We start from the raw sequence: 15923 nt of genomic DNA on the forward strand, positions 1-15923 counted from the left end.
AAGACATAAAACTGGTTAAGTTTGTGAACTTTCACAACTTTGCTGAAAAGTCGCTGTGATGGTGCATTTTATTTTGCAAAGATTTAAACTTGTTTTATTTCTTTATTTTGTTTAAGCATTGGACATCCTCTGCGTATACGTGAGTATCGACCTGGATGTTATTGCCTAAACATTCTGCTTTATTTTCTTTGGTGTTTCGTTTAAGCTTTGGACCTCCTCTGCGTATACGGAAGTATCGACCTGGTGGTTAAAGCCTAAACAACTTCAACTTATTTTTATTTTCTTATTTTGTTTAAACATTGGACTTTATCTGTGTATACGGAAGTATCGACCTGATTGTTAATGTTTAAACATTCTGCTTTGTTTTCGCACATATCACAGTTGATTAAAGTTTAAAGGCATTACTTGAGTTAATGTATTGCATGATGAGGGGATATGCTGAGATCGTGGGGTCCATAAGAACTTAGTGCATGATTAATATACTTTAACGTATCGGTAAGCATTTCGAAAGTTTTTAGATTGAGTTTAGGAGGACAATTATATCGTCAATCTATGTGAATAGTTTAAAGCTTAAAACGATTAAAAGCTTAACGGTGCTTGTGATGTGTCTCAAAACTGATCTGATCCTCTTTCGCAAACTCACAAAAATATGTTTGTATATATTTTATTTCTGCGTTTAAATTTTGTTTTTGCACTTATGTTTCATATTATTAAAAAAAATACAAAAAGATTTTCGACAACTGATGTTGAAAAGCTGATATTCAAAATCTCAAAGGCTAAACAAGATGAACAATTGGTTTGGTTAAGATGATGAGAAGTTGGAAGATAATCCTTAAATGTTTAGATGATTCATTAATTTAAATCACAATATTGTGTGTTGTATGTTTGAGAATTTTGAGTGAATTCTTTTAGAGTCAAAATTATTTTGTCTTACGAAAGGTTGAGATGTGTAGGTTTCTGATTCTGTTGCTACGGAAAGCCAGGCGTCGATCCTAAAAGCACGGAAGCTTGACGAAAGGGGGAGCCTGAAGAAAGAGACTACCAAGAGGGAGAGCAACTGAAGCTGAAGACAGATCCACAGGGATTCTGTTCGAAAAAGAGAAAGACAAGACGCTACGAGATTGACTGCGACAATATCCAAGGGGGAGATTGTTAGTGCATTAATGTCTATCGCCTTCGTCAATTCGAGCCGTAGCGAGAAACCGAAGAAATCAAGCTTTTATTGTAATATTTAGATAGAATTAGCAAGGTGGCATTTTGGTAATTAATGAGAAATCTCATTAATTCCAAGGCCTATAAGTAGGAGCTTTAGGTTTAAAGTTTAAGACTTTTTGCTCATTTGTGATTTAGGAGATTCAAGTTTAGTGAGAGAAAGTCTAGAGAGAGAAAGCTCTCTCTACGTGATTCTTGTATCGTACACGTCATATCTTTCAATAGATTCACGATTCTAGTACGTTATTGTGTGTTCGGTCACGCACGTTCATGGATTCCGCACGTGGAACGTTCGTTACGCAATCGAACGGTGTCAAAACCGGTCCTACAGTTATGATAAAATGGACTTGTAGGTTAAGCTTATAATCCTCCAACAATCTATTAACCATTCGACTTCATGTCCCATATCTAGACATCGTAAGTAATATTATAATGGGGGATGTTTGTGGGCCACTTTGGGGCCGGTTGGAAGTGGGTGGGGGGGATTAATTGTAACTTTTTGGAAGTTAAGGGTAGAAGATGTAAAATAGGAGGTTATATGTAAGGTTAAGTATGTTTAGGTTTTTTTTAAGGTTTTTAAGGTGCCTCATAACTAGCTTTAAAACATAAAAACAATGCTTTTAGTCTTTTTTTGGTGTTTTTGGTAGTGTCCGATTAATCGTTCGGTTATCGGTTCGTTAAAGTGCTAAATTGTGAATTTTACAAGGTATGAAGTACCTTTTCAAACAGTTTTCATTCCGACACTTTACAAGTTATTCTGGGCATTTAAACCTTAATTCTTCATATTATTTTTGTGTTAAAATGTTGTTTTTGCTGAATTTCTGCAGAATTCTGCATTTAAAGTACGTTTTGGGTACTTTTTAGTGCTTCTTTTAGCTTTCGAAAAGTGTTTATGTTAACCTTTGTTCACCTACTTAGGTTTCTATGTATTTTTGATGTTGGACCTACATCTAAGTCCTAAATCTATTGTTTAACTGTCTTCTGCAGTCATGCTGACGCAGCTTGTCTAACCGGTGAGCTTACTAACCATTTCGACGCAACGCTTAAAGTATTGTATAATGTGACAGTTAATATATGAAACATGCATGAATTCAACTGCATAACAAGTAAGCACATAATGTTGACGTGTAAGCACATAAATGTAGGAAATAAATAATTATTAAAAAAGTACAGAAATTACCGGTTTGTGCCAGTTGTCAAATGCTATACTCCCAAACCTTGTGACCCAACTTAATCAAATCTACAACAATAACAACAATAACAAAAACAACAACAACAACAACAACAACAACAACAACAATGTTATCATGCCCTGCAACTACAAACAGTTCAACTCGGCTAAACCACTCAAGTTTAATGGGTTTGAAGGAGCAACTAGGCTCCTACAATGGTTTGAGAGTATAGAAAGCATATTCCGTCATGTTCAGTGTCCTGGTGAGCTCAAGGTAGAGTTCGCATCGAGTGTTTTCCAAAAGAGAGCACTCAGTTGGTGGAATGGAGCCATGAGAGACAGAGGTGCAGACATAGCGATGGCACAAACATGTGAAGAATTCAAAAATCTTATGAAGAAAGAATTCTGCCCACGAATCGAAATGAGGGCACTCGAAACCGAATTTTATTACCTCAAACAAGATAGTGGTGAAAACTGTGCTTATATAGACCAGTTTGAAGAGTTGAGCCTACTCTTCCCCACTATGGTCACACCTTCAGATCCGGCCATTGAGAAATATATTGATGGGCTACCTGATCCAGTCCAAGATATTATCATTGGCAGCAAACCCGCAATGATCAGGGAGGCTATCGAACTAGTCGCTACCCTAACCGACTCCCAAGTTAGAAAAGGGAAACTTTTTCGAAAGGGAGACAAGAAACAAACCACTGAAACTACTAAGGAGAATCTAAAGGAAACAAAGCTTGAACATTCCAAAAATTCTAAGAAGCGTAAAGCTTCAAAGAATTATATGATTGCTGCAACAATCCCACTTAACTCAGTACCTGTTAAGGGGTCTTATTGTGGGAAACAACCTATGTGCAATCGTTGCAACTATCATCACCGAGCTAATTCTCCATGCCGCCAGTGTACAATCTGTGGTCATTTTGGCCATCTAGCTGTGACCTGTCGCATCCAAAACCAAGATGCCCCTACTCAAACTCGCCCTCACTACCCAGCTGGAGGATGTTTCAATTGTGGTGATTTAAATCATTTCAAGCGAAATTTCCCTAAGCTTGCTAATGCTAATAGACGAATGTTCAATGTCAATGAGATTCAAGCTGATGATCAAGTACTTATGATCATTTGAACCTCTACATTTTCTATTTATCATTCAAAAACTATGAACATATTTCAACTATATTTGTAATGACAATATAAATTTCAACTAGTTTTCTTCATTCTTGTTATTCGTATTCCATATACAACTACACACCGACTCAGAGGATTCTGTTCTCATTATTACGAACTAAATCTCGTAGTTTAGCATATTGCGGTCGCACATTAGTGCGTTCACACAATCTCTACAACACGATCTCTACATATACTATGTGCCTATCACTACTTTCTTGTTTTCATGACATTATATATGTTTTTCTTATCTAGTACATATAGTACATGATTTCAAATACATTTTTGCTTCGTATGTTAACCTAGCATACCTAATACACGGTTTTCAAATACATTTTGCTTCGTATGTTGACCTAGCATACCTAGTACACGGTTTTTCAAAGACATTTTGCTTCGTATGTTGACCTAGCATACCTAGCACATGGTTTCAAAACATTTTCATGACATGCTTACATTGTTTATGACAATACATGCTTAGTATATGATGCATACTACCAGTTTGGTTAGTGTGAAATATATATTAACATCTGTACTAGAATGAAATACCTGCTACTGATTTTGATGAATGCGGAACAAGTAGTGCTATCATTGCTAATATGAAACACGTTTTGGTTCAATAGATGTTGTGCTATTTGATTTAGATGTTACTTCGACCTTGTTATTTGTTTACCTCACTTAACAAGATAAGCTATGTGGACCATGCGACAAAACGAATATTTATGGGTGCACATATAATTATGAGGTTCGACGCATGAGAATCATAATAAACCTTGTTAAGTATGGTGGCTTAAAAATTTTAACCTTTATAGGACGCTTAATCATTGTGGTGGTATTATAATACACTCTAATAGGATACCTGATATTTGAGTCATAAAACATCAGTTTTATATGACGCTTATTCGCTAGAGTTCTATTATAACATAACTTAGTAGGAGTAGGACACTTGATATTTGAGTTGTAAAACATAGGTTTTATAGGACGTTTATTCCCTATAGTTTTATTATAACACTAGGTTTTGACCCGTGAGCGGTGGTGGTGAGTGGTGGTGGTGGTGGTCGGTGAGTGGTGGTGGTGGCCGTTACTGGTGGCTGGCGGTGGTGGTGGTGAGAGGTGGTAAGTGGTGGTGGTGGTGGCCGGCGGTGATGGTGGCCGGCAGTGGTGGTGGCCGGTGGTGGTGGTGAGTTGTGGCCGGTGGTGGTGGTGGCCGGCGTTGGTGGTGGCCGATGAGTGGTGGTGGTGAGTGGTGGTGGTGGTGGAGGTGGTGGTGAGAGGTGGTGGTGGCCGGTGAGTGGTGGTGATGGTGGTGGTGGCCGGTGAGTGGTGGTGGTGGTGGCCGGTGAGTGGTGGCGGTGGTGAGTAGTGGTGGTGGCCGATGATTTGTGGTGGTGAATGGTGGTGGTGAGTAGTGGTGGTGGCCGGTGGTGGTGGTGTGTAGTGGTGGTGACCAGTGAGTAGTGGTGGTGCTGGTGCTGGTGAGAGGTAGTGGTGTTGGTGAGAGGTGGTCGTGAGAGGTGGTGATAAGTGGTGGTGGTGGCCGGTGAGTGGTGGTGGTGGTGGTGGTGGTGAGATGTGGTTGTGCTGGTGAGAGGTGGTGGTGAGTGGTTGTAACGCTCTGCTTCTTTGTACTATCCTTAATTAGAAAACGTGTCTTACATGTCTATTTTTGGAAGCTTGTTCCTTTTGTATTTCGTATTTCATTTCAAACCATTGTAAAACCGAGACTTCGATCGTAATGAAATTCTATTTTTTTATACATGCTTATACGTGTTGCAATACTTGGGTTATACGTTACCAATCTCGAATGCATACGCTTAACCGATACCCGACCTACTAGGTACTCATAACTTATACATGCTTGCTAACTATTAAATACGTGGTTAAATTCTAATAATAATAATAATAATAATAATAATAATAATAATATACGAAACATCAACTTACGTTGATGTAGTATTATTACTACTAAAGACAAAAAAATATAAAGATGGACAAAGAAAGCAGCTCACGAATTGGGCAGCCTTAAATTGTTGTTTTTCCATAATGTCTCAATCACCTAAAGTTACATATGAGTGAATGGATGATTATATTATTCATTTATCTAATTTATACTAATAAACCTTTAACCATTGTTTGTACTAAAAAAAAAGAAGGGGAAAATACATGGCTACTTAAAGCCATCCGACCCAGCTAATTAAAGCATACTAAATTGCTTTGTTTTAATATATAACCACCAACAACATGTAAAATCATAACTACTTATCATACTTTACTATTATATCCAATATTATGTCTCAAAAAAAAAAAAAAAAAAAAAAAAAAAAAAAAACAAGAAGAAGGTTAATGGCTGAATACAGCCTTGCGTGCGCAGCCATGAGAAATGTTTAGTTTTGTTTTTTTTAAATGCCAAAGTCCCAACTACTTGTATTAAATGCCAACCCAACTTAACCCTAATCATTCCCCCTATAAATACAACTTAATCTCAGCCTCCCTACCACTTTTGTAACACTCTAATCACTCCCAAATCAACCAAAAGCAGCTGAGTTCTGAAATTCGGACAGATTGCTACCTCTTCACTAAAGTGAGCATAACTCACTCGTTTCTTGTCCGTTTTAGCTCATTCTTTTTCCTATGTGCTTGGATTGACCTTAGCTTCGATCCCATGGGTTTTTCACAGAGAATAAGTCCCTGGAACTCCGGCAAATAGGTTCCAAAGTTCACTGTTTTCATTTATCTTGACTAATCCTTATTCAAACTTTAGTTTAACTCACTCAAACCCACGTCCTTATGCTTATAATCACTTCTATGGTTAGTTAAGCTTAAAAACGGGGCTGAGACATACAAAATCAGAGGTTAATCCTCATATACTTTCTGTTTTGTTTAGGGTTTTTAACCCACAAGTGATGTTCAAGATTCAAGCTTGATGAAGGTGTGATTATGGACTAACTTGGGTTGTCTAACATAGAATCCCCACATTACTTGATGATTTCTCTTTGTATAGTTGTTTCTTATTCTTGTATTGTTATTAGTTCATGACCCTCCTTGTATGTTTTTACATCAAGTGTAGTGGTGAACCATAAGAGGTACCTAAGTGGAAGCTTGTCCTTCCTACCTCCTACATGACTTCTATGACACATTTTGAGGTACCTAAATGAAGATGTAATCTTCTACCTCATGCTTGAAATACTTGAAAAATCTGGACTTAATAATATAAACTATACAACCTAAATAATATCTATGCACATTCGAACCTTTGATGTTGAACTCATGTTCATTTGTCAAAATAGTAGGACATCATCTAAGACCTAAACCTTGTTATGATTCTTATGAGTGCTAAACTCATGAAAACATTATTATAACCCTTGTGGTTACCAAGTGTCATACAAGTGTTATGTGTTGAAGATGATTATTTCACATGTTATTCTCATATGTTATTTTCGTTGTTTTATTCCGAATCTCGACTCTAAGCATACTTGAACTTTAACCCTTATACTTTCGGACTTTAAATCTCTACTCGTCAACGATTGGATAATCGGAAAGCCTATGCAATATTGTGAGTATACTCGTATTCCCCTTTTACTTTTATCACTTTTGGGGTGTAACATGTTTTATCTATCAACAAACTTACACATGAACATTTTGCTTAAACACATGAGCATTCCTATAACATGCTTGTATACGTGATGGCTTGATACTTTAAACTTGGGTGATTCTTATGTGTTGAACTTATCATTAACTTCGTACGAGCCAAACCGTGACATATGTAGCGCTATAGGATTAACGACCCTCCCTTTATCATCGGTTATGTCATGAGCATATTGCGTTTTCTTGGTTTGATATGTTAGACACATGCCATGTTTAAATGTTTATCTTGAATCACATGCTTGCTATGAGGAATTGTTCAAACTTATCTTTTGCTATGTACGTATCAAACTTGTATACTCGCCTTTGCTTTTGCATTGAACTTTATTTTAAACATGTTACAGGTTGAGGACGATGATGCTATGAAATGAAGTAGCGTTGATGCCTAGATACACATATAGACGTTTAGGTTTAATCGTTGTATCAATGTTGATTATGTTGTATTGTATTTCCTTTGAACTTGATGTTATTTAATTTCTTGTAATGTTGACAAAAGAATTATGAAATGAAATCGGTTTATTAAATATTGTCACAAATAGCGTTTTGATGACTCTAGAAATCTTCACACTTCGTCTCATCCCGATGTTTCCGCCATTGGTTGGGGTGTGACAGATTGGTATCAGAGCCATAACTATAGGGAATTGGGAAAAGTAGGAATGCTTTAACCTAGTCTATAGTTCTAGAGCTTTATTCGTATGTTTTACTTGAAATTACTAGCATGCTATCTTATTTGCTTTTATTTATTCTCTTTTGATCTTGTAAGCATATGTGTCACTTGTGGGTTAACACTTAACATGCTATACTTGATTTTATTATGTGTTAATACTTATTTCTTCATTTTATCCTTTATGTGTGTTCTTGACATACTTTTTATGCGTTAATATTCGTTTCATCATTTCACTTTTATTGTGATGTTCTTGACACGTTATACTTGTTTGTTTAATCTTTAATATACACTTTTCCTCACGCGTTTTACTCGATTATTCTAAATCCGACAACACACATATTACACAAACGAGACGAGTTCACCAAAATAGGCGTGAAACCCATAATTTGGTGAACAACTCTCAATCCATCCACTTTCCTTTTCTTTTTACACGAAATTCACCATCAAGTTAGGAGTGAAATCCTCACCTTGATGGAGAAGTTCAAATTTCAAATTCTAGTGGACCCTCGTCTAAGTGTTGAAATTAAATTTTGACCCGACGAGTACCAACCACACTTAGGATACGAAACCGTCAAGTTAGGGGTGAAACCCGCACCTTGGCGACTAGTTCCACTCCTTGATTTTTTTCATAAATCCCGCCAAGTCTCGAAATTTCGATTGATTTGGGACATGTAGTAACCGGAAGGGTAAATACCGTTAACCGACTTGTCGGCGAGAGTATTTTACCTATTAGGCCAAAGCATGCTCCTCAAATTCAAAAGAATTTTCGACCACTTTGGTTAGTCAAAGTTCCGTTTGGAACACTCCAAACTTTGGTCAAACATGTGTTTCTATTATTTATTTATACGATGCAATCTTTCAAACTCGAGTTTACTTTCGATTTCTCTTTTCACACACACAACATATTGAACCTTTTCCATACATTTATACATATGCATGATTTCATATAATTTAAATTCGTTTTCCTTGTAACGACAAGTGGAGAATAATCATCGAGATGGGAGTGACTTCCTTACCTTGACGATTAGCTCCACTCCCTTTTCCTTAAAACGACCTCACCAACGAGTTAGGGGTGATTCCCTAACTTAGGTGACCGTTACCAAAACTTCTCTTTCGAAATATCTTATTATGCAAACTCGATCATACTTTATACCCAAATTGTTTAATGTTATTTAAAAATACCCACTCATACAGATTTCGAAATACATTGTTTTATCAAGCGTACTTCCTATCCTACAATCTATTTTCACTCAACTCATATACACGAGATTCTTAATCATGTCTTAAAACATTTTATTACCCAAATTTCAAAACCTTACGAAATGCTACATATCAATTTAGTCGGTCCAATGAACCTCTTGCCCAAGAACTTCATATTCGACTTAACCACTAAAATACACACTCATATTATACCACCATACTAAGGACTTTCATTCTCAGACGGAATTCAAACCAACCTTCTCACATACTTGTAGGATACTATAGATATTATACGACCGTTTTACCAAAGACGCTTTTCCAACATCAAGAAATCCTTTGTTAATTTTTTTTAAACCATCACTAAGTCCTTTTACTAAATTTCCTTTCTAAGGATCGACGTTTCACAAGAACCTTCAAAGTTCAAAATTTCTTGTTTTGATACAAATGAAACAAACCCGTTATTTTCAAAAAAAAAAAAAAACCCTTTTCTATACCGCTTAATTCGTCATTCAAATTTCAAAACACGTAGGCTAAAAGACTTCATGGGGACCGACAATCTTCAACATACGTAAACTCCTCTTTTTTTAAACAAAAGTAGCATTTCAATCATTACAAAATACATTATGCTTAACCAGTAAGTACTTTATATCCTCTTACATATACAAACTATATTCTACCCTTCAAATCAAGCTCAACCTAATTTTTTATTCGATAAACTCAATGTTTCATTTAAACAACTATACATGCATATCATCATACACATTTTGGTCGATACCTCGCGATAACATCATTTATATCATTCGTATTTACATACTCGACTTTTTGAACGCTTTTATACACTTAAATACGTGATGTCCCAACATACATTCTATACGTAATTTTTATTATTCGTACCTACACTTATATTCATACGTTTTATGCTTATGCTTATACACATACTACTTACACGTTTTATGGTTATGCTTATACATACACGCGTATTCATACTTAAACTTATGCTCATACTTTCATTCATACTCATGATTCATACATTCGTACCCGTACGCAAGCGTAAAGGGATTTGCTTACGTGGGTCCCATACATACTTAAGCATGGACTTGCTTACATACTACATTCTTACACGTACACATTCTTAATTTTTAAATTATGTATACCCTAATTCATACACAACTAGTACAAGCTATGCGGATCATGCGACGATCAATATAATCGCGGGTGCACACGGGATTATAGTGATAAGCGCATGAGAACCCTAGAGTGTACTACTGTGTATGGTAAGACACGGAACGTAACATGACACCGAATACGAAACTGACGTAACATGGTCAAAACATGGTGGATATGCCGCTGGTACTTCCTATATATAAGTGTTTTCATTATGTTACAAAACTTTCGTAAGACGTGCCATGAGAAATTCAGTGTTTTGCAGACCTGTTAGACCTAATTCAAACTCTAAACAACTCACAAACGCGTTATATCCGATTATCCATGACGAGACTTCATTATTAGCACGCTACTTTCGTCTATCCAATGCATATGCCATTCTTATACTTGAATTCGTTTATTAAGAGTCAATCGTTCAATTCCACATACGCAACTATACGTTTCCAATTATGTTTGGTACCTCAAATCATTTTAGACAAACGAACTCCCTTGCAAACCTATCTTGTCATTCTTTGAAAATTCATACTTTTTACGTTTCAAAATTTTCAAGTCTCAATTCTTAATAATCACCTTTTGCCAAAACTCTTTCAAGTCTTACTCTTGAATAAATTTCGGGACGAAATTTCCTAAAGGAGGGGAGACTGTAACGCCCTGCTTCTTTGTACTTTCCTTAATTAGAAAACGTGTCTTGCATGTCTATTTTTGGAAGCTTGTTCCTTTTGTATTTCGTATTTCATTTCAAACCATTGTAAATCCGAGACTTCGATCGTAATGAAATTCTATTTTTTTATACATGCTTATACGTGTTGCAATACTTGGGTTATACGTTACCAATCTCGAATGCATACGCTTAACCGATACCCGACCTACTGGTACTCATAACTTATACATGCTTGCTAACTATTAAATACGTGGTTAAATTCTAATAATAATAATAATAATAATAATAATAATAATAATAATAATAATAATAATAATAATAATAATAATAATAATATACGAAACATCAACTTACGTTGATGTAGTATTATTACTACTAAAGACAAAAAAATATAAAGATGGACAAAGAAAGCAGCTCACGAATTGGGCAACCTTAAATTGTTGTTTTTCCATAATGTCTCAATCACCTAAAGTTACATATGAGTGAATGGATGATTATATTATTCATTTATCTAATTTATACTAATAAACCTTTAACCATTGTTTGTACTAAAAAAAAAGAAGGGGAAAATACATGGCTACTTAAAGCCATGCGACCCAGCTAATTAAAGCATACTAAATTGCTTTGTTTTAATATATAACCACCAACAACATGTAAAATCATAACTACTTATCATACTTTACTATTATATCCAATATTATGTCTCAAAAAAAAAACAAGAAGAAGGTTAATGGCTGAATACAGCCTTGCGTGCGCAGCCATGAGAAATGTTTAGTTTTGTTTTTTTTAAATGCCAAAGTCCCAACTACTTGTATTAAATGCCAACCCAACTTAACCCTAATCATTCCCCCTATAAATATAACTTAATCTCAGCCTCCCTACCACTTTTGTAACACTCTAATCACTCCCAAATCAACCAAAAACGCAGCTGAGTTCTGAAGTTCGGACAGATTGCTACCTCTTCACTAAAGTGAGCATAACTCACTCGTTTCTTGTCCGTTTTAGCTCATTCTTTTTCCTATGTGCTTGGATTGACCTTAGCTTCGATTCCATGGGTTTTTCACAGAGAATAAGTCCCTGGAACTCTGGCAAATAGGCTCCAAAGTTCACTGTTTTCATTTATCTTGACTAATCCTTGTTCAAACTTTAGTTTAACTCACTCAAACCCACGTCCTTATGCTTATAATCACTTCTATGGTTAGTTAAGCTTAAAAACGGGGGTGAGACATACAAAATCAGAGGTTAATCCTCATATACTTTCTGTTTTGTTTAGGGTTTTTAACCCACAAGTGATGTTCAAGATTCAAGCTTGATGAAGGTGTGATTATGGACTAACTTGGGTTGTCCAACATAGAATCCCCACATTACTTGATGATTTCTCTTTGTATAGTTGTTTCTTATTCTTGTATTGTTATTAGTTCATGACCCTCCTTGTATGTTTTTACATCAAGTGTAGTGGTGAACCATAAGAGGTACCTAAGTGGAAGCTTGTCCTTCCTACCTCCTACATGACTTCTATGACACATTTTGAGGTACCTAAATGAAGATGTAATCTTCTACCTCATGCTTGAAATACTTGAAAAATCTGGACTTAATAATATAAACTATACAACCTAAATAATATCTATGCACATTCGAACCTTTGATGTTGAACTCATGTTCATTTGTCAAAATAGTAGGACATCATCTAAGACCTAAACCTTGTTATGATTCTTATGAGTGCTAAACTCATGAAAACATTATTATAACCCTTGTGGTTACCAAGTGTCATACAAGTGTTATGTGTTGAAGATGATTATTTCACATGTTATTCTCATATGTTATTTTCGTTGTTTTATTCCGAATCTCGACTCTAAGCATACTTGAACTTTAACCCTTATACTTTCGGACATTAAATCTCTACTCGTCAACGATTGGATAATCGGAAAGCCTATGCAATATTGTGAGTATACTCGTATTCCCCTTTTACTTTTATCACTTTTGGGGTGTAACATGTTTTATCTATCAACAAACTTACACATGAACATTTTGCTTAAACACATGAGCATTCCTATAACATGCTTGTATACGTGATGGCTTGATACTTTAAACTTGGGTGATTCTTATGTGTTGAACTTATCATTAACTTCGTACGAGCCAAACCGTGACATATGTAGCGCTATAGGATTAACGACCCGCCCTTTATCATCGGTTATGTCATGAGTATATTGCGTTTTCTTGGTTTGATATGTTAGACACATGCCATGTTTAAATGTTTATCTTGAATCACATGCTTGCTATGAGGAAATGTTCAAACTTATCTTTTGATATGTACGTATCAAACTTGTATACTCGCCTTTGCTTTTGCATTGAACTTTATTTTAAACATGTTACAGGTTGAGGACGATGATGCTATGAAATGAAGTAGCGTTGATGCCTAGATACACATGTAGACGTTTAGGTTTAATCGTTGTATCAATGTTGATTATGTTGTATTGTATTTCCTTTGAACTTGATGTTATTTGATTTCTTGTAATGTTGACAAAAGAATTATGAAATGAAATCGGTTTATTAAATATTGTCACAAATAGCGTTATGATGACTCTAGCAATCTTCACACTTCGTCTCATCCCGATGTTTCCGCCATTGGTTGGGGTGTGACAGTGGTGGTGGTGGCCGGTGAGTAGTGGTGGTGGTGGTGGTGGTGGCCGGTGGTGGTGGCCGGTGAGTGGTGGTGGTGAGTGGTACCAATACCGTACCAAACCAGTACCAATACCGAAAGTACCTATACAAAAAGTAGGTACCGTTACCGAAAAAATTCAGTACAAGAAATTCAATATTGGTACGGGACCGGTACAATACTGATATCCAATACCAAATGTTCATCCATGGGATACAAAGTGTTCAAGTTTTGAAATCAAAAGTTAGGATACACATTGAAATCTAATAAGTTGATTAAGAACTCTAAAATCCTATTTATGGACTTTATCTCCCCACATGCCGGGCACACGCATATTCCACCCCCATTTTTTAAACGTTCATAACTTTTTTATACGTCATTATTTTTTCATAAAAATTTCACCGTAAAATCGAACGTCTTTTTATCTTTAATTTGAGTACCATATTGCTATATAAAATATGAAGACTAAAAAACCACTAAAATGTGTTGTATTTCTATGTTGTATAACATTTTTTTGTGCTGGATTTTTGTACTATATTTTTGTGCTAAATTCTCTTTTCTCAATTTTTTGTGAGGGATTTTTTTGTACTACATTTTTTTCTGAATTTTTTTGTGCTATATTTTTTGTACTATATTTTTTTTGTGCTATATTTTTTGTACTACATTTTTGTGCTATATTTTTTTTGTACTAGATTTTTTGTGCTAAATTTTTTTGTACTAGATTTTGTTTTGTTGTTTTTTTAAAAAACAAAATGGGTGTCACATGTCATTTTCACTCGTATTTATAAGGAACAAAATGTCATTCATTCCTATTTGTTAGGATTGCCACATGTTATCATCCACTTTTTAGTGAATCCTTCCCTTATATATTATTACAAGAATAAAAAAAAAGGTGAGAATCAATCTCACCGAAGTTTTGCGGAATATATGTTTTCTAAACAAAATATAACTTATTACTAAAATAAAAATCCAATATGTGTCAATTGCCATCGTCATCATCCTATCTATTTCCAAACATATATTTTTTTTTCTTCTTGGCAAAGACTGTCGAACACTTTCCAACTTAAGCAACGCGCATTTCCGAAGCTAAAATCTCCGAGTCAACCTCTCTAATCATTTCTAAAATTTTGTAGAAAATATATTTTCCTTTTAATAGTAATATCGTTTTAAGCTTAGAAACGACTCCATCCTCTCTCAAAATCTTCATCTGCCACTTTTTTTCGGCTGCCGTTTTGATCCGGCGAACTCCACCATAGTCATTCGTGACCATCCGAGGTATGTAAACCATCTTGTTACTCGCTTCTTTTGTCCTAATTAAAGCCTATGTTTTAAACTTTTTAGTAACTATTGCACATTGCATACACAATGGGCTAAAATGGCTAACTCTAATTTCAACTTTTACATATTAAAACTTTTGCTCTTTGCAACTAATTATGTCTTCGATTTTACATGACAGGGTGGAATGGCTACTACCATGGCTTAAGTTATTATGTACCCTTGATCTTAGTTCCACTTTTGTTTCAATTGATGAATGTAGAATCTTGCTTCTTCTCATGGTAAATTTCACATGAAAAAGCTTGTTGCTATTAATTAGTTTCTTTTAAACATTTTAAAAGTTTAACTTATGCATCTGTAATTTAAAAATAATACTTTTTGTCTTTAATGTTTCAATCAGGGAGCTGTTGGTTTAGCAAGATGGATGTCATCTGTTGCAAACCAGTGTAAGGAGGGTGAAGGACCAAACGATGAAGAGGATATGAAACTTTGCATAATGGGAGTTGGTGATAACCATCAACCATGACACAATTGATGAGGATATTATTTATGAGCACAATGAAGTTTCAAGTTTTTATTTAAATATTTGTTAGGTTTTTGTTTTATATGTTAAATATTTAGACTTAACGTGACACTTGTTAGACATTTGGAAGATAATCGAAGTCATGATATTATGCTTTCTATATTTATACTTTTATTTTTATTTTTATTTTATATTGTAAATAAATATTGATTTTAATTAATCAAAACTAATATGATAAATGTCTATAGTGGCATTTAATTTGTACAACTAGAAGCTCAAAACTATACAGTGGGAAACAAAAAAGTGGCACTAAAAGCCCAAAAGTTTGTAGCGGCAGATGAAAAAAGTGTCACTAAAAGGCTTTAGCATCACCGCTTCTAGTGGCACTTTTTTTTGTGTGCCGCCCATTCCAACAATGGTCTTTACTGGCATTTTTTTGGTTTTTTTGTGGCACTTTTTGTGTGCCACTATATGGCAAATTTTTTGTAGTGATTGTAAAAGTGTCCTAATATGTTCTTTTTAGGACGCTATTCAAGTTGTCTATAGACATATTATGCGACCATAAAATTGGTTTCATGATCT

The 15923-nt window shown here is 35.2% G+C and overlaps 1 protein-coding gene and 1 long non-coding RNA gene across 2 annotated transcripts; both read left to right on the plus strand.

The window, feature by feature from the left end:
* Positions 1-2519: 2519 nt before the first annotated feature.
* Positions 2520-3512, plus strand: LOC110924466. Its single transcript, XM_022168468.1, has one exon. The coding sequence runs from the start codon at positions 2520-2522 to the stop codon at positions 3510-3512; it is 993 nt and encodes a 330-aa protein (XP_022024160.1).
* Positions 3513-14569: 11057 nt separating this feature from the next.
* LOC110926010 lies at positions 14570-15438 on the plus strand. The gene is made up of 3 exons (XR_002584919.2): positions 14570-14818; positions 15000-15099; positions 15219-15438. It is a non-coding gene; the product is annotated as an uncharacterized LOC110926010 (long non-coding RNA).
* The last annotated feature ends 485 nt before the right edge of the window (positions 15439-15923 follow it).

The sequence above is a fragment of the Helianthus annuus genome, chromosome 17, assembly GCF_002127325.2.
Source record: "Helianthus annuus cultivar XRQ/B chromosome 17, HanXRQr2.0-SUNRISE, whole genome shotgun sequence".
Lineage (NCBI taxonomy): Eukaryota > Viridiplantae > Streptophyta > Magnoliopsida > Asterales > Asteraceae > Helianthus > Helianthus annuus.